The 22,069-nt window shown below is 36.4% G+C and overlaps 1 protein-coding gene across 1 annotated transcript in view; it reads left to right on the top strand.

Moving 5' to 3' along the window:
• LOC107566921 (receptor-type tyrosine-protein phosphatase mu-like) overlaps positions 1-22,069 on the top strand; it is a 181,706-nt gene that overhangs the window by 90,426 nt on the left and 69,211 nt on the right. Inside the window, exon 15 of the mRNA XM_016252498.1 lies at positions 21,304-21,455. Coding sequence (XP_016107984.1) covers positions 21,304-21,455 — 152 coding nt within the window. The remainder of the gene's footprint in view (positions 1-21,303; positions 21,456-22,069) is intronic.

Consider the following 22,069-nt stretch of genomic DNA (forward strand, 5'->3'; position numbering starts at 1 on the left):
ATGCATTATTGTTTTTTAAATAAATTATTGTTTTTATGAACAGTTAAAAAAATATATAAACACACAGCTGAATGTTGCGGTGCAAAAATTGTATACATGTATGAATCCAAAATTTCTGCTATCAGACTTTTTCAAGGTATTAATAATAATTAATTATATCTTAAGATAGGCGTATGGCTGAAATGTTGGTTTTATAAATAAATAAGCTTAAGAATGTGAGTTATTCCTTGTATAAATTCCTCACAGCCTTATTTTCTTCCGCACTGAATGAACTATGACGTCTGAGGACGCCCTTAATGAGATGTTAATGATATTAATAGTGACTGCCACGCCCACACCATAGGCACCGCCCACAGCTCCGCCTCATAAAGCAGACACGCAGAACAGAACTCGTCACATGTGTCACCATATCAGGTTTTGTTCATTTTTCTATATTTTCAGACATTAATATTTTTACTTTTTCTTTCCTTCCATTTTCATTCCCCCTCCACCCCTTCCACCACTGCTTTTGCCCTTCCACCCCACTCGGCAGAAGATCCTATCACTCCTACACTTACTACCTGTAAGTAACCACTTTGTGAAAACTAGTTGCAGTGCTTTCTCTTCCACACTTCTCTTGATATTCCATGCATGATTCCAAACCCAGTGACTTCCTTCCTTCCTCCCTTCAAACTCCAGCCTGAGCTCCCGCCGCCGCCGTAATGTGCTTTTAATGATGGATGCTAAGACCAAACCAAACCCTGGCATTGCTAAACCCAGCTTTTTGAATCATTCATCACAGCGAACGCTGGAGCGATGGTAATTCCTCTCTGGCGGAGGTTCTCTTTGCTGCTGCGGTTCGAAGGGGAGGATCTGATCTGATCGCTCGCTGATGAAAAATCCCCTTAGAGCATAAGAAAGAGCGTCATGAAGCGCAGGAGTCCAGGTTTTGCGTTGCAGTTTGACAGGCAAAGGGAAAGCTGGGCCTAAACCTCAGACGCACAAATGCAGGCGCAAACGGCTCCACGCCTGTGTTAGTGAATCGACCCGCGTATCAGCCCCGATTCATCGCTTTGGTTCCTTTCCCTCCATGTTTATCTCAGTTCTGTTCTGTTCAGTTCTGCATGAGTCTGTTAAGTGCATGTTAATCATCTTCATGTGTTACACACACACACACATGCACACACACACACACACACACATGCACGCACGCACGCACGCACACACGCACACACACACACAAACATGCACACACACAAACACGCGCACACATGCCCACACACACACACACACACAAACACGCGCACACTGACACACACGCACGCACACAGACACGCGCAAACACACAAACACGCACACACAAAAATGCGCACACACACACACACACACACACACACACATATGCGATCTGATTAGATAGAAGTTATAGTTGGATTAAATACTTCAGACACGTACAAACGTCTGAATGTCATTCATTAGATGCAAAATATCAAATCAAGTGTCATTTGTTTGAAATGCAATCAAAAGTTTGTTTGGTTTGACATGATTAAACAATCGAGCATGTTTATAGATATTTGAGACACTTGATCTGATGAAGGACATTCACACATTTATGATTTTGATAGGTTTAAATAGTTAATTTCACATGTGAGTTGTATGTTTAACATGATAAAAATGAAATGCATGTGGAATATTTCTATCACTTACAATGAGGTTCCATTACTGTTAAATTTACATTTATTTCAGGATTTAATCATCTTTGTTATCTGTTGGTTTATGTTATCAGTTCCTTTAAATAATCTTAACAGATACAACTTTTGATTTTAATAATGTCCACTGGAAACAAAAATGGTGTAGAAACAATTTTAACTCCAAAATTGCTAGTAAATTTCACAAATAATTACTAAAAATGGCAAGAAACACATTGAATTAAACATTAAATTTTAAAGTAGAATAACTGAAGTGTGAAACGTGCTCCATTAATCTTTATCTTTTATTTAAAAAAAATATTTTATTTAGTAAAATTTATATAATTATTATAAAATCATTTTTTACTCCACTGTTGTTTCTAGTTAATAGTTAATGTGAACAAATGGGACCTCATTGTAAAGTGTTTCTCACTTAGTAGAGTTTGGTGCTGCTGCGGCATGGATTAATGTAGTTTATTTTTAGAGGACTCCGCTGACAAATATGAGATTTAATCTGGTTTCTACACATTGAGGGATTTCTTCAGGGCTTCAGACGTGACATTCATGGAGGAATGTGTTTGTGTGCGGATTCAGAGCCTCAGCCAGGATTAGAATAAGATCTGGAGTCTGTTGATCAAATCCTCCGATATGGCAAAGATCTCCTGCATTTATAACTCTCACTATATTTGGACACAGATACTGCACCGCATTCCTCTCTGACTGGATTTGCATTATCTTCCGTCTGGTCTTGTGCAAAATCTGTCAGTTTGTGTTTACATTCATGCATTTTGCAGATGCTTTTATACCAAGTGGCTTGCCTGAAAAATAACAGTAAAGAAACAACGTATTTAATCAGAAAAAGTCTGTTTTATTTGCACTGTGTGCTATTCAGGTGCAATGTGATGGAGTCTTTAAAGGGTCTTTGTCCTAAGCCACAGCAGTCTGTTGAGTCTTTTGAATCTGTTCACAAAAAAAGATTAATTCACTAATTTGTTCAGTGTCCATTTCTCCAGATTACATATATTTGCGTCATAGTCATTACAGTTGATTCGTTAAAAAGCACAGATTCATTTACGACTGAAAAATGCCTCGTACTTTATTAAAGATTGCATTGCTTCAAATCTAAGAGATTTCAGTAGCGTTAAGCATCTTAATGAATTAACTGTCTTCCGTTCAAAATGATTCGTATGCGCGCACACTGACACACGCACGCACACAAACACACTCACACACACACAAACACGCACACACAAATACGCGCACACACACAAACACGCACACACAAACATGCGCACACACACACACATATGCGATCTGATTAGATAGAAGTTATAGTTGGATTAAATACTTCAGACACGTACAAACGTCTGAATGTCATTCATTAGATGCAAAATATCAAATCAAGTGTCATTTGTTTGAAATGCAATCAAAAGTTTGTTTGGTTTGACATGATTAAACAATCGAGCATGTTTATAGATATTTGAGACACTTGATCTGATGAAGGACATTCACACATTTATGATTTTGATAGGTTTAAATAGTTAATTTCACATGTGAGTTGTATGTTTAACATGATAAAAATGAAATGCATGTGGAATATTTCTATCACTTACAATGAGGTTCCATTACTGTTAAATTTACATTTATTTCAGGATTTAATCATCTTTGTTATCTGTTGGTTTATGTTATCAGTTCCTTTAAATAATCTTAACAGATACAACTTTTGATTTTAATAATGTCCACTGGAAACAAAAATGGTGTAGAAACAATTTTAACTCCAAAATTGCTAGTAAATTTCACAAATAATTACTAAAAATGGCAAGAAACACATTGAATTAAACATTAAATTTTAAAGTAGAATAACTGAAGTGTGAAACGTGCTCCATTAATCTTTATCTTTTATTTAAAAAAAATATTTTATTTAGTAAAATTTATATAATTATTATAAAATCATTTTTTACTCCACTGTTGTTTCTAGTTAATAGTTAATGTGAACAAATGGGACCTCATTGTAAAGTGTTTCTCACTTAGTAGAGTTTGGTGCTGCTGCGGCATGGATTAATGTAGTTTATTTTTAGAGGACTCCGCTGACAAATATGAGATTTAATCTGGTTTCTACACATTGAGGGATTTCTTCAGGGCTTCAGACGTGACATTCATGGAGGAATGTGTTTGTGTGCGGATTCAGAGCCTCAGCCAGGATTAGAATAAGATCTGGAGTCTGTTGATCAAATCCTCCGATATGGCAAAGATCTCCTGCATTTATAACTCTCACTATATTTGGACACAGATACTGCACCGCATTCCTCTCTGACTGGATTTGCATTATCTTCCGTCTGGTCTTGTGCAAAATCTGTCAGTTTGTGTTTACATTCATGCATTTTGCAGATGCTTTTATACCAAGTGGCTTGCCTGAAAAATAACAGTAAAGAAACAACGTATTTAATCAGAAAAAGTCTGTTTTATTTGCACTGTGTGCTATTCAGGTGCAATGTGATGGAGTCTTTAAAGGGTCTTTGTCCTAAGCCACAGCAGTCTGTTGAGTCTTTTGAATCTGTTCACAAAAAAAGATTAATTCACTAATTTGTTCAGTGTCCATTTCTCCAGATTACATATATTTGCGTCATAGTCATTACAGTTGATTCGTTAAAAAGCACAGATTCATTTACGACTGAAAAATGCCTCGTACTTTATTAAAGATTGCATTGCTTCAAATCTAAGAGATTTCAGTAGCGTTAAGCATCTTAATGAATTAACTGTCTTCCGTTCAAAATGATTCGTCCACTTAAAAGTGAGTTTTAGGTTAGGATTAATGTGGTTTTTGAATTGAATTATTTTAATAAGACAAATTAAGACGTTTCGATCTTTTTTTGTGAACCGATTCAATGGCGATTTCTACAGATTACATATTTATGGCAATAGATTCCAACAAATAAGAGTCTTTTATGTTATGAGTCACTGAATCATTCAAATTGATTCGTTAAAATGCACGATTCATTTGCAACTGAAACTAGTTTTATTATGCCTTTTTATGCACATTTAAGAGACTTCAGTAGTGTTTAAGCATCATAATGAACGAATGATCATTCAGAATGATTTGTTCACTTGAAGGATTTGTTTAAACGAATGAACAAAATCTTACTGGTCTAAAATCCTGCTTGACATGCACTTATATATACACTATAAATTGCTAGTAAATTTCACAAATAAACAAGTAGCATTGAATTAAACAGAGCCAATCCTCCCTATATGCACAATACGCAAGCTGCGTAGGGCCCCCGAAACACCAGGGGGCCCCCTTGCTCTCAAAGATGATTTAATTAGAATTTGAATTTGGCCAGCGGTCATGAAAACATAAACGATCATTCCTTTTAATGCGGTGCGCTGTCGCCCTTTCTACATAAAAATCAGTTAAATCATGTAATGTGAATGTCGTACAGTCTTGCTAGAGACTAAAAAAACGAGTCGAAAGCGTACAGAGCCGCGGAATAGACACTGTTTCTCAAACTCTTTCCGAGAGCGTGATTCGAGACAGAGTGAAACACGGACAAATGCGTTTCATTCATTCGTTCATAACCACTCATACCCCACTTCAATCAGAGTCTCATCTCACATTCCCTTTAAGAGCCGGTTGCGCTCGTGCCATGGCGTATTTGCTATTTACTCGGCGGAATTTGCAAGTGCACAGGCAACATTCTGATACATGCAATGACTATCCATTATGACATGTAGGCATTTTTACATTTATGCAGCATACGCAATAATAATCTTTTACATTGCAATCCTTTGATTTTTTATATTTGGCATGTTTGTGTGCTGCTGTGCATCCCTGTGTGTGTAATAAGCAGAGGGTACGCACGCTGTGGACCCGCCTAAAACGCCACCCCAGCGTTGCGTCGTTTCAGTATGCATCGCCACAGCTGCTCCTTTAAGAGCAGAGAATGCTGGGAGACTCGTGCTTGTCTGAGACGTCAAAGTCTGAGTGAAAATGTGCAGGTGACCTCTGTATCTGCGGGAAGTGCGTTTGATGGCGTGCTGACAGCTCATGTCAGGCTTCAGTGCTCATTTCAATACGCCGCTCAAATCATCAGTTATACATATTAATAGAAACCTCATGCTACTGTGAGCTTAAACGCCTCAAGCAAAGAACAGCTTCAGAATTTAATAGAGAGTCACTTATAGTTGGACTGATGGAATCAACTGTCATTGATACCTGTATAATGCAATATATCTGCATGCTGTAGAATAGATTTTACGCTGTTCTGAAGTAAATATGAGTTGTGTTTCCATATGCAAACTCATGCCATGATGATTTGGGTGGTTGCTAGGGTGTTGCCATGTAGTTGCTAAAGTGTTCTGGTGGTTACCAAAGTGTTTGTGTGGTTGTTAGAGTGTTTGGGCGGTTGCTAGGATGTTGCAATGAGGTTGTTAAAGTTTTCTGGTGTTTTCTAGATTGTTTGGGTTGTTGCTAGGGTGTTGCTATGTGGTTTGATAAAGTGTTTGGGTGGTTGCTAAAGTGTTCTGGTGGTTGCTAGAGTGTTTGGGCGGTTGCTAGGATGTTGCTATGAGGTTGCTAAAGTTTTCTGGTGGTTTCTAGAGTGTTTGGATTGTTGCTAGGGTGTTGCTAAAGTGTTTGGGTTGTTGCTAGGTAATTGCTAAGGTGTTCTGCCATTGCTAGAGTGTTTGGGTGGTTGTTAGGGTGTTGCTATGTGGTTTGCTAAAGTGTTTGGGTGGTTGCTAGCGTGTTGCTAGGTAATTGCTAAGGTGTTCTGTCATTGCTAGAGTGTTTGGGTGGTTGTTAGGGTGTTGCTTTGTGGTTTACTAAAGTGTTTGGGTGGTTGCTAAAGTGTTCTGGTCGTTGCTAGAGTATTTGGGTGGTTGCTAGGGTGTTGCAATGTGGTTGCTAAAGGATTCTGATGGCTGATAGAGTGTTAAGGGTGGTTGTTAGGGTGTTGCAGTGTGGTTGATAAAGTGTCTGGTGGTTGCTAGAGTGTTTGAGTGGTTGCTAAAATGTTTTGGTTGGTTGATAGCGTGTTCTGTGGTTGCTAAAGTGTTTAATGGTTGATAGGGTGTTGTTGTGTGGTTGCTAAGGTGTTCTAGTCGTTCCTATAGTGTTGCTATGTGGTTGGTTCGGGGTAGTTATAGGCTGTTGCTATGTGGTTTAAAGTGTTCTGGTGGTTGCTAGGGTGTTGCTAGGTGGCTTCTAAAGTATTCTGGTGGTTGCTAGAGTGTTTGGGTGATTGCTAGGGTGTTGCCATGTGGTTGCCAAACAGCGATTAGAGAAATCATTTCTACTGTATTTACATGATTCAGCGATACTGTACTGAAATAAACAGCGTGAACCTGTCTAAGGAGGTATTGAGGTTTCAGAGCCCTCTGAAATCATCCAACCAGATTAAACTTAAACTGGTTTAACGGGTTTCTTTCTCCCAGCATAACGTCTCGGTTACGTATGTAACCCTCGTTCCCTGAAGGAGGGAACGGAGACGTCACGTCCCGTCGCCACAGCTCCTGTACCACCGCTGAGCGGCCGGGTCACCAGCTCGGCTCCTCAGCGAAAACCTGAATATGCGCTGCACCTGCTGCCTACTTATACTCACGCTGTGATCAGCAGCAGCTGGATGCAATAATCGCATGCCAATGTGCATTGGCTCGTTTAGTTTACACTCGAAGTAGATTGGTCCCTCTAAGCGAGATCCCAATTTCGTCGGTCCTCCGACGTGACGTCGAGAGTGACCGACTGAAAGGGAACTAAGGGTTTCTTATTTTAAGGTGGTTTTATGCAACTGTATGAGCAATAGTAATGGTGACTAGTGAAGATCTCGAAATAACAAGCTCCATTTATAAACAGCACTTTGGTCTCAAAGTCACATGTTAATAAAATCAGTGCAATTTTCCCAGCTGAACGTCTTCAGCTATTGCTGACATATCAGACCAAGCGTTTTGTAGAATCAGAGCTCCGGTTTCCATGCGAAGTGTGTCTCGCTCACATTAGCGGAGGCACCGCTGCATCGGTCTCAGTATCACCCAAAGGTGAGGGTCAGCGAAACACCCAGATTTATATCTGTAAATGAGGAACAGGATGGCTTTTCTGTGTTTTATGTGGTGCTGGTTGGAACAGAGTGCTCCGCTCTCCAGGGGCCCGGGGCCATCGCCACGGCATGACGGGGGCTTTTATTTATGTTTCTCTCCTGGAAAACACAGAGAAACTTACTTGTGTTTAAAAGAGCCTTTTTTCGAGGACTATCAGCGCAGACTCACTCTATCTGCAGGGGTTCAGGTTAAACTTCAAATGGATGGAAAAATGGAAAGGAAAGAGAGAGAAAATGTCTTCGGTTACGTTTGAAAAAAATAAAGAGAGAAAACAGAAATGGAAAGGTCTGAGGATTGAGTCTGCAGGGACAGTGACTAAAGTAGCCCAGCGGCATTAGATATGCATGAGCTCTGAATCATCGCTGCGCATTGAGTGAAAGCGCAGCGGGAAGGTGCTTGTGTACTTTGCGTTGTCCTTCCTTCTGTCCTAAGATGACTGGAGGCCATTTGAAAAGAATAAAAACAGATTATCTTGTGAAACTTTATTTTTATAAACCTCAACTAAACTGGAGCGTCAACATCTCAGAGTTCATTGAAACATATCCGGGTCATTTGCAAGTTGCTAGTTCCCCAAAAAATGCATTGCTTATAAATTTCTTGTTATGCTGTATTATTACCAAATATTGGATTCAATCTTTTTATCAACTTGTTTTCATTCAATTAGCACAGGTTTTGTATTTCTTTTTAGAACTGGTTGATCGTAAGCCTCATTCATCTAAGCTCATGTGCCTCAGTTTTTGAGCCAAAATTACCCATAAATAATGTTTTTGTTTTTTAAATTCAAAAACTGGTGCATAAGCTCAGATCGATGAGGCCTACAATCAACCAGTTCCACAAACAAAACCTGTGCTAACCGAATGAAAACGAGTTAACAAAAAGATTAAATCCAAGATTTGGTAATAATATAGCATAATGATTGTTTTACAAGCGATTTTCAACACCAAATTAGGTAAAGGATTTTCAGCACAGCACAGGGGTTGAGATCTTTTGCATTGTGTTCTTCTTTCTGTGCAGTGAGTCTCTCATCTGAAGTGATGCGTTTCCTCTCGGCTGGTGCCGTTCTCAGCATCTACTTCCTGTGTCAGGATTGATAGCGGCGTCTCTGCTGCTGCGTGCTGCCAATCTGTCGTGTCTCATTTTCCCGTGCCCGGCAGCAGTGCGCTGTGCAGGAACCTTGTGTCTCTTTTTGTTCAGAATTTCCATCTGAGTGAACATGAGGAGAGACACCATCAACAGCGATTAGAGAAACCGCTTCTACTGTATTTATACAATTCAGAAATACTGTACTGAAATAAACAGCAGTCTAGGGAGGTTTTGAGGTTTCAAATCCACTTTCCTGAAGTAAATCTGAGTGACATTTGCAAATGCAAAACTCATGCCATGATGATAGGGTGTTGATAGGTGAGTGTTCTGGTGCATGTTAGTGTTTGGATGGTTGCTTTGTTGTTACTATGTGGTTGCTACAGTTGTTCTGGTGGTTGCTAGAGTATGGGAGATTGTTAAGGTGTTCTGGTGGTTGCTAGGGTGTTGCTAAGGTGTTCTGGTGGTTGCTAGGGTGCTGCTATGTGGTTGTTAGAGTATTTGGGTGGTTGCTAAGGTGTTCTGGCTGTTGCTAGAATGTTGCTATGTGGTTGCTAAAGTGTTCTGGTGGTTGCTAGAGTATTTGGGTGGTTGCTAGGGTGTTGCTAAAGTGTTCTGGCTGTTGCTAGGGTGTTGCTGTGTAGTTGCTAAGGTGTTCTGGTGGTTGCTAGAGTATTTGGGTGGTTGCTAGAATGTTGCTATATGGTTGCTAAGATGTTCTGGTGGTTGCTAGGGTGTTGCTAAATTTGGGTGGTTGCTAGAATGTTGCTATATGGTTGCTAAGATGTTCTGGTGGTTGCTAGGGTGTTGCTAAGGTGTTCTGGTGGTTGCTAGGGTGCTGCTATGTGGTTGTTAGAGTATTTGGGTGGTTGCTAAGGTGTTCTGGCTGTTGCTAGAATGTTGCTATGTGGTTGCTAAAGTGTTCTGGTGGTTGCTAGAGTATTTGGGTGGTTGCTAGGGTGTTGTTAAGGTGTTCTGGCTGTTGCTATAGTATTTGGGTGATTGCTAGGGTGTTGCTAAAGTGTTCTGGCTGTTGCTAGGGTGTTGCTGTGTAGTTGCTAAGGTGTTCTGGTGGTTGCTAGAATATTTGGGTGGTTGCTAGAATGTTGCTATGTGGTTGCTAAGATGTTCTGGTGGTTGCTAGAGTGTTGCTAAGGTGTTCTGGGTGTTGCTATGTGGCTATTAAGGCGTTCTGGTGGTTGCTAGGGTGTTGCTAAGGTGTTCTGGCTGTTGCTAGAATGTTGCTATGTGGTTGCTAAGATGTTCTGGTGGTTGCTAGGGTGTTGCTAAGGTGTTCTGGCTGTTGCTAGAATGTTGCTATGTGGTTGCTATGGTGTTCTGGTGGTTGCTAGGATGTTGCTAAGGTGTTCTGGCTGTTGCTACAGTATTTGGGTGATTGCTAGGGTGTTGCTAAGATGTTCTGGCTGTTACTAGGGTGTTGCTGTGTAGTTGCTAAGGTGTTCTGGTGGTTGCTAGAGTGGTTGCTAGGGTGTTGCTAAGGTGTTCTGGCTGTTGCTAGGGTGTTGCTATGTGGTTGATAAAAAGCGATTAGAGAAACCATTTCTACCACATTTACAGATTCAGAGAGACTGTACTGAAATAAACAGTGTAAACCTGTCTGAGGACGTTTTAATGTTTAAAAAATCCCTCTAAAACCATCCAATCAGACCAACCTTAGACTGGTTTAACTGGTTTTCCTGATTGGATTCTGGATCTTCATCCAGAAGATTTTTTGGTCGTTTATTGAACGCGCTCAGTAACACAATTTCACATTTATTTCCCATTTCTTCTCAGCTCGCTCTTAGTTTTACAGTGAGTCTGACATTTGCAAGGAAATAGGCTCTTCACGCCGTTGCCAAATTCCCTGTCGGCGTTTCAATCACCTTCCGTCCCAGGTGCGTAAACAACAGCGACAGTCTGAACATCTCAGGCTTTGTCAGGTTTCAACGTCGAGACGCCCGTGAAATAACCAGACGATGCATCCACAACAAATCCTGCTTTGTAATGGAAAATATGACAATTTGGATACGCAGAACAGTTGTAGCTCCAGTAATCCCATGTTACCAAGTGTCTGACAAAATGCAGACACAATAGCACAAAATGCCGTTCACATGTGTTAGTAGAAACCCACGGGTGATGAGTTTGTCAGCAGCAAAAATAGAAACCAGTACGAATATATTATCAGCAGCGTTTGGATAAATAGATATCTCTGACAGTAAAGTAAGTACAGTATCACTATTACTACACTGTAAAAATGGTAACCTGCAATTGTTAGCTATTTCTACCTGATGTAATGCATAACAATTAGTTTTGTTGGTATAAATGAATGTATATAGGTTGATGCAGTGACATTAAATACTATTTTTGACTTTAATAAAACGGGTTAATTTTGTATTGAAACATATTTTCACCATAAAAGCAACTTTTAATCTCACATTTCTGACTTTTTTCCTCAGAATCGCAAGATATTAATTCAGAATTGCGAGATCTGCCCTCAGAATTTCTTTCTCGCTATTCTGACGTTTTTATCTGAATTTTGAGTTTCGGAAATATTTTTGAAAGTATATTTTAAGAATATAAATATGTGTTTTTATTAGCATTTAAAAAATGTATTTTGCCCTCCATATATTTCGATCTAGGAAAATACATTCACATCAGGGTTATTATAGTTAACAAAAAACATTTCTGTTGCTTGAAATAAAATAAAATATAAAAAACGTAAACTTATTTCAGCTAGATTCCAAGGCAACGTTAATCATTTTCATTTAGTTAAACTTGATGTATAAAAAATAAAAATAAAACTGAAATAAAAAATAAATAAAAACTGTATAGATATTTTTGTCCATGGAATTTATTCCAAGACAATTCCATGTTTTTAACCTTTGAATAGTTTTTTTTTTTATTGAATCTTCAGTGGAGCCCTAGTAAAAAAGTAATATATTTAAAATACTGTACATTTATTTCATACTAAGTATAGTTTAAATCTATTAATACATTTACTAACATATCGCTCAAGACTTACTGATATAAAAATTAGAATTAAACTTTATTTGGAGTACTACTTGTGCACAATGCTTAAAATGTGTTTTAATGCCACTATTGATCAGGATTGCATGATCTTTGAATATTATCGGTCTTTAAATGCAAGATATTTAAAGTGTACCTGAAGCATACTTGCAATCAAATATGCTTCAGTATATCTTAAGTTGGACTTCAGCGCTGCTTCCGCTCAATTAAAATGCTTTAAGTGCAAAAAGACTTTAAGTATACCAGTTTAGCATACCAAAAGTACAGTTGCAGGGTATTTTAGTAGGTACATAAATAAGTAAATGTATTTGTAGTATACTTGGCATGAAATAAATGTATTTCAGTATATTTATTTTTCACTAAGATGTATTCAATGTAAATGCGCTTGCTCTTTAGTTTTTAATTTTTAACCACAAACCATTATGGTATAGCTTTTTGTTATCTTATATTTATTTAAATCAGATTAAAAATATGAACCAGTATGAGTGTGTAATGGGGCTAGTATTCACTGGTAAACTGCTGTACCAGATGCTCGCACAATAGACTGTTTAAACTCACGCATTACAGATTAGACTTTAGATGACAGCATCCGTTAAGTTTCGCTCGTGTGGCAGACGATCTGAAGCAAACAGTTAAGTGATTAGCTTCCCGTTGGGCAGAAATGTTGAGCGGCTGCCATATGCAACGCGACTGAATCAACAAGAGGTGGCTTCACATTGCTGTGAGGATCCAGAGAAGCACAAATACATGAGTTTGGACCCTGTGTTGATGAGTCTGAGAGAGAGTTTTTATGCCCTCCTCTCATCTTCATCACTTTTTCACGGGTCAAGTATGTTCATGTAAAGGTTTTCACAGGGCAATGTGCATGTATAAATGTTTAGATATGATCAAAGACTGCTTTTTTGTCAAAGTTCAGGGTTTTATTTTTTATTAAATGTTGAGTATTCTGGCTCGGCTAACTGGTGAACCGTCTCAAACGCGGCCTTTGATCTCGCTCTGTCTGAAAACTCTATTTTTACAGAAAAGCCCCATAAATTAGAATAAAGATGTTGAGATATGTTAGATTAGACTGTCGATATTTTGTTGTTTTTGAGCAAACCAGCAAGAATGCATAAAGAAAATATTATAAAAACCTTCAATTACTTAGTTTTTTTAGTGACTTTATTTCTTTCCTGAACAACGGGCAATAGAATAGAACAGAACAGAATAGAATAGAATTGAATAGAATAGGGCTTGAAAAGACCTTAATTTGCCATTCCATAAATGAAGGCCTTAAAAGGGTGTTAAATTAGAGCATAAAAAAATTAAAATAATAATGTCTTCCTCAGTATTGTCTTCTATTACAAATATCTAAACATCCTTAAATAAAGATACATTTACTTGAGATGGAAAATTAAGATATAAAGTCTTATTTTCTGAGAAATGTAACAAAATGAAACAAGTTTATGCTTAAAACGAGAACGAATATCTGTCAATGGGAAATGAAAACCTGTTTTCCCTGTGAATGAAATGCATTGTGTTCCTTGTGTCTTAAAGTCTTGAATTTGCTGGTATTGCGTTTGACGTTCTGAAATGATTGTTGAGCGGCGGGACTCTGTTTGACTTTAACCCGAGTGTGTCGCTGGAGTCATTAGCGTTTAGCGAGTGCGAAAGTATCTGAACCCACACTGTATTGTAAAAAAAAATCCGTAAAATTTACGGTAAAAAAACAGCAGCTGTGGTTTCCAGAATTTTACCGTAAAAAATACGGTAGCAACATTTTAGGTTTTACGGTTTTAACTTAAATTTACAGTTAAATACAGTAATTTCATTAACTGATATAATGTTAATCTACCAACCTATTGAAGTACTGAAATCTGTTTTATAGCTTTGTAATACACTGATATCCACCAAATGCAGGAGGTGATGAGAAAGTCACATGATGAACCAAAGCCCATCACAAGCAGCTTTTAGATAATAACATATATAGAAGCTGCACAGCGTCATTCACACAAACACTAAACACCATCACGGTAACACACATGAAACTGAAATAATGCAATAAACATTCATTTAACAACATTAGGTGTAACACACAACCCTAATATACACAACTGATAAGAAAAAACATAGTTATTTCAACAAAAAACATCAAATTTGAAATGTAACGCAGGGAATTCTGGGAATGTCAATTTACGGTTATTCGCTGTAAATTATACGGTCTTTTTCAATTCCACAAACGGCATACTACCGTAAAATTACATGTAATGTCCAATACAGTTTTTCACCGTATACAGTAGGGGAATTTACCGTTAACCATTTAACAGGTTTTTACTGTAACATTTTTACAGTCTTTTACCGTTAAATTCACGGCCGTTTTTACAGTGACACTGGATACGAGGAAACCAGTAATATCTGTGCTACTGTCATGTTCCAGGGCTTTCTGCAGAGACTCTAATTTGTTTTTAAGTGCAGTGTGAGAATATCAGCTCCAAGACGAATCTTTGCTGATACGAGCGTCTGAAATGTATGCCAATTTAGACGATGACAAGACGCAGTAAATCCACAGCCGCTGTTTGCGAGGCGTCACACCAGAGATTCAGTCTCCCGATCGCCGCACTTTGAAGCGTTATTACCTCAGAAATCCCATTGTAGTAAATCAGATCGGAATAATTAGGAAAATAAATTAGCATAGAGTTGGAGTTTGAAGGAACAGGCGGACTCTATTTAGAAATGCTAGAGAAAAAAATGCATTGTGTTTTTGTGCATTTCAAGATTTATTTAACATAACTAGGTATTGTTGAAAACTACATATATGTCATAACATATATATTATATTAACACACACACAAAGTATATAAAGAGTCAGTTTGAGGTAAATGGGAGCATACTTTTTCAGCAGAATTTGCTCCCATTTTCCTCAGTTTCAAAAAATTGCTCAATGAAAGGGATGCACGGGTCGTTTAGTTTCATTTAAATGCATGCAAAAGCAGACTTGAATCGTTGCTTCTGCAGGTGTGTAGATCGTCAGATAGGAAAAAAAGATATAGGGTTTACTTTGAAACAGATTTCACTCAGAAAATGCTAGTTAATTTCACAAAGTATCTCAAAGAAGCGGCAAATAATCACTGAATTGAACATGAAATTTTGAAGTAAATATATATATAAGATAAAATTATATGTAAATGTAAAAATGGGTGCAATGTATAAAATATCTCAAGTTAAATATATAATTTTATATAATAATTATATTTAATATTTAGTATATGTAAAAATATATATTTTTTAAATTTACAGTACAGATGTTTGTTTGAAGATTATTGCCCAATTATAGTGCATTACAAATTACATTTATTATTATTATTATTAATGGGAATAAATTTCCAATAAATAACCTCTTTTTTTTTTGCTTTATTGTATATAATTTAAAAGTTGATACATTTTTATATAATGATAATTTTAATATATAAAATAAAATTATATGTAATTTAAAAAATATATGTAATTTATAAAATAAATAATTATATTTAATATTTAGTATATATAAAATATATATGTACTTTAATATATATGTAAAAAAAATTATATTGTATAAAAAAACTCTTGCTAGTAAATTTCACAAATAATTACAGAGAAATGGCGAGTAACACATTGAATTGCATGTGAAATTTTGAAGCAGAAAAACAAATAAACAAATAAATAAATTCCAGTGCATATGTTTATTTTGAAGATTATTTGCCAACAGGAATAACTGATCAACTTTATCACACGAAATATTTTGCTCTATGGAGAAAATGCATGGGATTTATTCGTGCAGAACTTAACTGAGAGCTGTGTGTTTGAGAATCGATCAGCCGTTATATTTATCAGCTCCAAACTCATTGATTAGCTGTAAGAAAGACATTCAGAATAGCTGCTACAGAAAGCAGCGCTAACATGCGTGTGTGCGTTACTCAGAGCCTCTCTGATGGCAAGCATCCATCGTTTCTACATTTGTAAAAGCTCGTATTGCGCTGACCTTCAGCAGATGAACGGATGAAGCAGACAAATGGCTTCACTTTAATTTATTTATGTTTAATGTGCGGCTGCAGGTCCGTCCATGCATCGCCGCTCTGTTTTATACCACTTAAAGCCGGGCCGGATCCATCGAGTCGCTGCGGTGGTATCCATTAAAGATACGATGGGCCCCGGCAGACCCCTGAGACCCCGAGAGGATCGCATTAAACCTGCCAGCGGCCCCCAAAACACAAAGCGCTCTCATTTACTGCCACCGTGTGCAGATGGCCGCATTAAACCTCCTCTCAGTGCGTTAGTCAGGCTCTGCTGTAGTGCATTGATTACGGCTCCAATGGCAGAGCTTTGCCAGAATCAACGGTTTAAGGCAAATCTGTGACAATCTTCTATATATATTATTCAGTATTTAATATACAGAAATTCTAATTTATTTAGATATAAATTTATAAGAATATATATATATATATATATATATGAATTAAAGTATATTTAAATGTAAACATATATTTTGATGTAAAATTTAAGCATATATATATATATATAAAATTTAAAAGTTGTTTTATAAACATATCAATTTAATATAATGACGATTTTTTTAAAATAAAAACATTTTCTTATTATTTAATCTAAAAGTTAATTTTAACAATTTAATATACTTAATACTTAATATTTAATATACATAAAATAAACATTTTATGTGTGTATAATTTTAAAAAATATAATATATCTGTATATTTAAATGTAATATAATTGTTTTCTTATGTAATTTAAAAGTTGTTATAAATAACAAATATAATGTAATATATAATAATTATTTTAATATTTTATATAAAAAATTTGTGTAATTTATAAAATATATACATACAGTATATATTTAAATGTATTTAAATGCACTTGTAATATAATATAAATATGTATGTATTTAATGTAAATATAAGTATAGAATTTAAAAGTAAAGTTTTATATACATTTATATTTGTGTGTGTGCATATATACAGTATATATATATGTGTGTATATATATATATATATATAATTTAAACATTTTGTAAATATACATTTATATTAATATACATTTTTAATGATGATTTAATTAAATATTTAATATAAAAGTTTTACATATTATATAATTAAATGTTGCTGTATATATCAATTTAGTATAATGATAATTATTTTCATATTTTAAAAAAAGTGTGTAATTTATAAAATATATAATTATAAAAAATATATAATATGTAATTTTAAATATATTTAAATGTAAACATTTGTAATATAATATTAATAAATATATATTACGAGTAAAAGTAAGTATGTAATTTAAAACTAAAGGTTTACATATAATTTTAAATATACTTAAAGGGGTCCTATTATGCTCTTTTACAAAGTCTTGATTGTGTTTTGGGGGTGTACTAGAACATGCGCTCATGCTTGCTGGTTCGAAAAACGCATTATTTTTCATATAATTTACATTATTACAACACTTCTCTCCCCAGTGTGGCACAAACGATTCGATTAGTTCCGGCTTTGATGAAGCTCCGCCTTCTGAAAAACAAAATGTGTTGTGATTGGTTAGCTGTCCCAGTGCGTTGTGATTGGTGAACAGCTTAGACGGTGTTTCAGTAGTGCCCCGCCTCTTACTCCGTCTTTCAACAAAAGCTTTTGGCGAATCCGGCACTACTCACTCGTGATGTGGAAGCTGTCCTCAGTCAAATGCGCAACACACAATAGCAAATTGGGGTTATAATGCTCAGGGACAGAGAAATCGCAACCACTGTTTCCTGACATCATCCGCTTTCAGAAGCCCAAACAAAGACGTTTGGACACGGAGGTGAAAAAAAACAGCGTTTCAGGCGGTCGCACACCGGACGAGAAGCGCAGCGTTGCGCCACGTCTTTAAAATTCAAATACATTATTTTCTATGAGTGTAGGCACACCAGCGGCGCCCAGCTACGTCGTGTTATACTTGTAAGAATTGTTCTAGACATGCCGAAAATGTGAGGCTACAGCACTGCAGCTCTTCTTCTTCTTGGTTTTCTCTGATGCACTAACTCTGCAGCAGCTCTTCTTCTTCGTCGTCTCGTCTCATGCGCTCACTCAACCAAGCGCTCTAACCTTGCCCTCCCCACCCCCCAACCATTCACATTTCTGTAGGCGGGAATTCTTTGTAATGATATTCTAATGAGCCGCTTTGTGACATCACAAAGCCCTGAAACCAAGCGCTGAAGTCCAAACGAGCCGTTCGCTGTAGTTCTTGAAAATAGATTTTTATTAAAAAACGAAATATCTCCCTTTGGAGTGAACTTTGAGATTTGTAACTTTCTAGATCTTTTTAATGCCCAACCATACACACTACACACTGACTAAAATTAAAAAAGTGAAAAAGCATAATAGGACCCCTTTAAAAATATATACAGTATAATTTTTTTTATAAATATAGATAGAAGGATGGATGGATGGATGGATGGATGGATGGATAGATAGATAGATAGAACGATAGATAGATGGATAGATGGATGGATGGATGGATGGATGGATGGATGGATGGATGGATGGATGGATGGATGGATGGATGGATGGATGGATGGATGGATGGATGGATGGATGGATGGATGGATGGATGGATGGATGGATGGATGGATGATAGATAGATAGATAGATAGATAGATAGATAGATAGATAGATAGATGTCTCAGCAGAGCTACAGTGTCAGCAGTGTTTCTGCAGCTTGTATCTGTACATATATATATATATATATATATATACTGTATTTATATATAATATATAAGTGTGATTCAGTAGATGGTCTGTTTTCACTGTTACCTGAGCAGTGTTAACCCAAATACAAACTAATATTGCATCAGCCTCCCCTGACTGAGTGTCATCATCTCCAAAGACGCACATCCAGCCTCGCAGCCTCCATTAATTAAAGCTGCAGCGAGCGAGACGAGTGTTTGAGCAGCTGAGGTCCAGAGGCCAAGCCAGCGCTCGCTGGGAAGCTGCAGTCGGTTCTGTTCGGCGTGACGGACGCTCTCAGGAGAGTGCATTAGTGAGTGAAATCTCCACTCGGAGCGCTGCTGCTGTTCGCTGTTTAACGAGATCGCCGTCCTCATCGAGCTCGAGGATGAAAATGACAGAAGCACACTCATGCTGGGCGATTTTGAGCAACTGTCTTATTCACCTTCTTTGATAAAGAACCATCCACCAGGGCTTACGATTAAAACTGAAACTCAATTAAAACCTGAAATTGTGATATGGCTTAGTGTGACTGTCAAATTGGAAAGGCTGTGATTTAATGAAATATGCATGATGTATATGCGATGCATGTTTCAGAGTGATTAGATTAATAAATTAATTTTAGTGAAATATTCCAATAGTAACTTCTTATTTTGTTTAATATTTGTATTTAGTGATTATAATGACAGTGGTTGGTTATATTGATCGCAAAAATTATTGCTAAATTGTGCTGCTGTAATTTTATTTTTTAACAGTTTTATGTAAAATATATTTTTTCTTAAATACTTGATTTTTTTATTTTATAGTGAAATTACAATAGTACTATTTCTTATTTTGTTCACTGTTTTCATTTATTTATTTATTATTATTATTATTAATAAAGTAATTAGTTGTATTGATATAAAATCACAAAACTTTTTGCTAAATTGTGCAGCTGTATTTTTGGCATTTTCTATAAAGTAAAAATATTGTCATTATAATTTTTTCGGAAATATTTGATATTTTTATTTTACAATAAAATCACACAATAGTACTAATAAAGAAATAATGATGAAAATGATTAGTATACATTGATATGAAATCACAAAAAATTGCTAAATTGTGCAGCTGTAAGTTTGTTGTTGTTGTTGTTGTTGTTTTTTACAGTCTGTAAAGGAAAATTATAATTTTTTTCCCTAGATGCTTTTTTATTTTATGTTACAATAGTGAAATATTACAATAATAATATTTCTTATTTTGTGTTATATTTTTATTTAGCAATAATAATACTGATAATTAGTTATATTGATATATAGTCACAAAAAAGTTGCCTAAATTGTGCGATTTTTATTTAATTTTTTCTCCCTACATGAATGCAGCAGGTTTCTCCGCTCATGGCTTACGCTCGTACACAGAGAACACCGAGATCGCCGTCCTCATCGAGCTCGAGGATGAAAATGACAGAAGCACACTCATGCTGGGCGATTTTGAGCAACTGTCTTATTCGCCTTCTTTGATAAAGAACCATCCACCAGGGCTTACGATTAAAACTGAAACTCAATTAAAACCTGAAATTGCGATATGGCTTAGTGTGACTGTCAAATTGCAACGGCTGTGATTTAATGAAATATTCATGATGTATATGCGATGCATGTTTCAGAGTGATTAGATTAATAAATTAATTTTAGTGAAATATTCCAATAGTAACTTCTTATTTTGTTTAATATTTGTATTTAGTGATTATAATGACAGTGGTTGGTTATATTGATCGCAAAAATTATTGCTAAATTGTGCTGCTGTAATTTTATTTTTTAACAGTTTTATGTAAAATATTTTTTTTCTTAAATACTTGATTTTTTTATTTTATAGTGAAATTACAATAGTACTATTTCTTATTTTGTTCACTGTTTTCATTTATTTATTTATTATTATTATTAATAATAAAGTAATTAGTTGTATTGATATAAAATCACAAAACTTTTTGCTAAATTGTGCAGCTGTATTTTTGGCATTTTCTATAAAGTAAAAATATTGTCATTATAATTTTTTCGGAAATATTTGATATTTTTATTTTACAATAAAATCACACAATAGTACTAATAAAGAAATAATGATGAAAATGATTAGTATACATTGATATGAAATCACAAAAAATTGCTAAATTGTGCAGCTGTAAGTTTGTTGTTGTTGTTGTTGTTGTTTTTTACAGTCTGTAAAGGAAAATTATAATTTTTTTCCCTAGATGCTTTTTTATTTTATGTTACAATAGTGAAATATTACAATAATAATATTTCTTATTTTGTGTTATATTTTTATTTAGCAATAATAATACTGATAATTAGTTATATTGATATATAGTCACAAAAAAGTTGCCTAAATTGTGCGATTTTTATTTAATTTTTTCTCCCTACATGAATGCAGCAGGTTTCTCCGCTCATGGCTTACGCTCGTACACAGAGAACACCGATAGCACACGTACATTACAGAGACGTCTGTTTAACGTCTATAGGACGTTTCCTATCAGATGTCAAATAGACGTTTAGAAGATGTCTTTAAGATGATTTAGAATGCATGCATCTTGCAGATGTCTGACAGAGGTTTGTACACAGCAGATGCTTTCCAGATGAAGCGATCTTTAACAGACCTCTTGCAGACGTGCATGTGCTATCTGGGAAGCAAAAGTCTTCTTCTCAGAGTACCGCAGACAGTGATCTGTGTGTGTTTTTCTGAAGGAAACTGGCGAAGAAGCGCAAGGAGACGCTGAGCAGCACGAGGCAGGAGATGACGGTGATGGTGAACTCCATGGACAAGAGCTACGCTGAGCAGGGCACCAGCTGCGACGAGGCCATTTCATTCATGGACACACACAACCTCAACGGACGCAGTGAGTCTCAGCATCACACCACAGTCCACCAAAGACCATACACACCCTCGTCTGTGCAAACACTGAAGACCACAGAAGAGTCTGGAGCTCTCTTCTGTACTGAGCAAACTCCAGACATGTCAATAAAATATCCTAAAGGGATTTAATGCATCTAATATGTGACGCTGCAGCACTAAAGCAGTATTTGTAGCAATAGCCAACAATACATTGTATGGGTCACAATTATACATTTCTCTTTTATGCCAAAAATCATTAGGATATTAAATAAAGATCATGTTCCATGAAGATATTTTGTAAATGAACAGACCTCTTGCAGACGTGCATGTGCTATCTGGGAAGCAAAAGTCTTCTTCTCAGAGTACCGCAGACAGTGATCTGTGTGTGTTTTTCTGAAGGAAACTGGCGAAGAAGCGCAAGGAGACGCTGAGCAGCACGAGGCAGGAGATGACGGTGATGGTGAACTCCATGGACAAGAGCTACGCTGAGCAGGGCACCAGCTGCGACGAGGCCATTTCATTCATGGACACACACAACCTCAACGGACGCAGTGAGTCTCTGAGCATCACACCATAGTTCACCCAGAAACCAGCATTCACTCGCACTCCTGTCCTTAC

Source organism: Sinocyclocheilus grahami, unplaced genomic scaffold (genome assembly GCF_001515645.1).
Source record: "Sinocyclocheilus grahami isolate Dianchi unplaced genomic scaffold, SAMN03320097.WGS_v1.1 scaffold1113.1, whole genome shotgun sequence".
In the NCBI taxonomy this organism is placed as follows: Eukaryota; Metazoa; Chordata; class Actinopteri; order Cypriniformes; family Cyprinidae; genus Sinocyclocheilus; species Sinocyclocheilus grahami.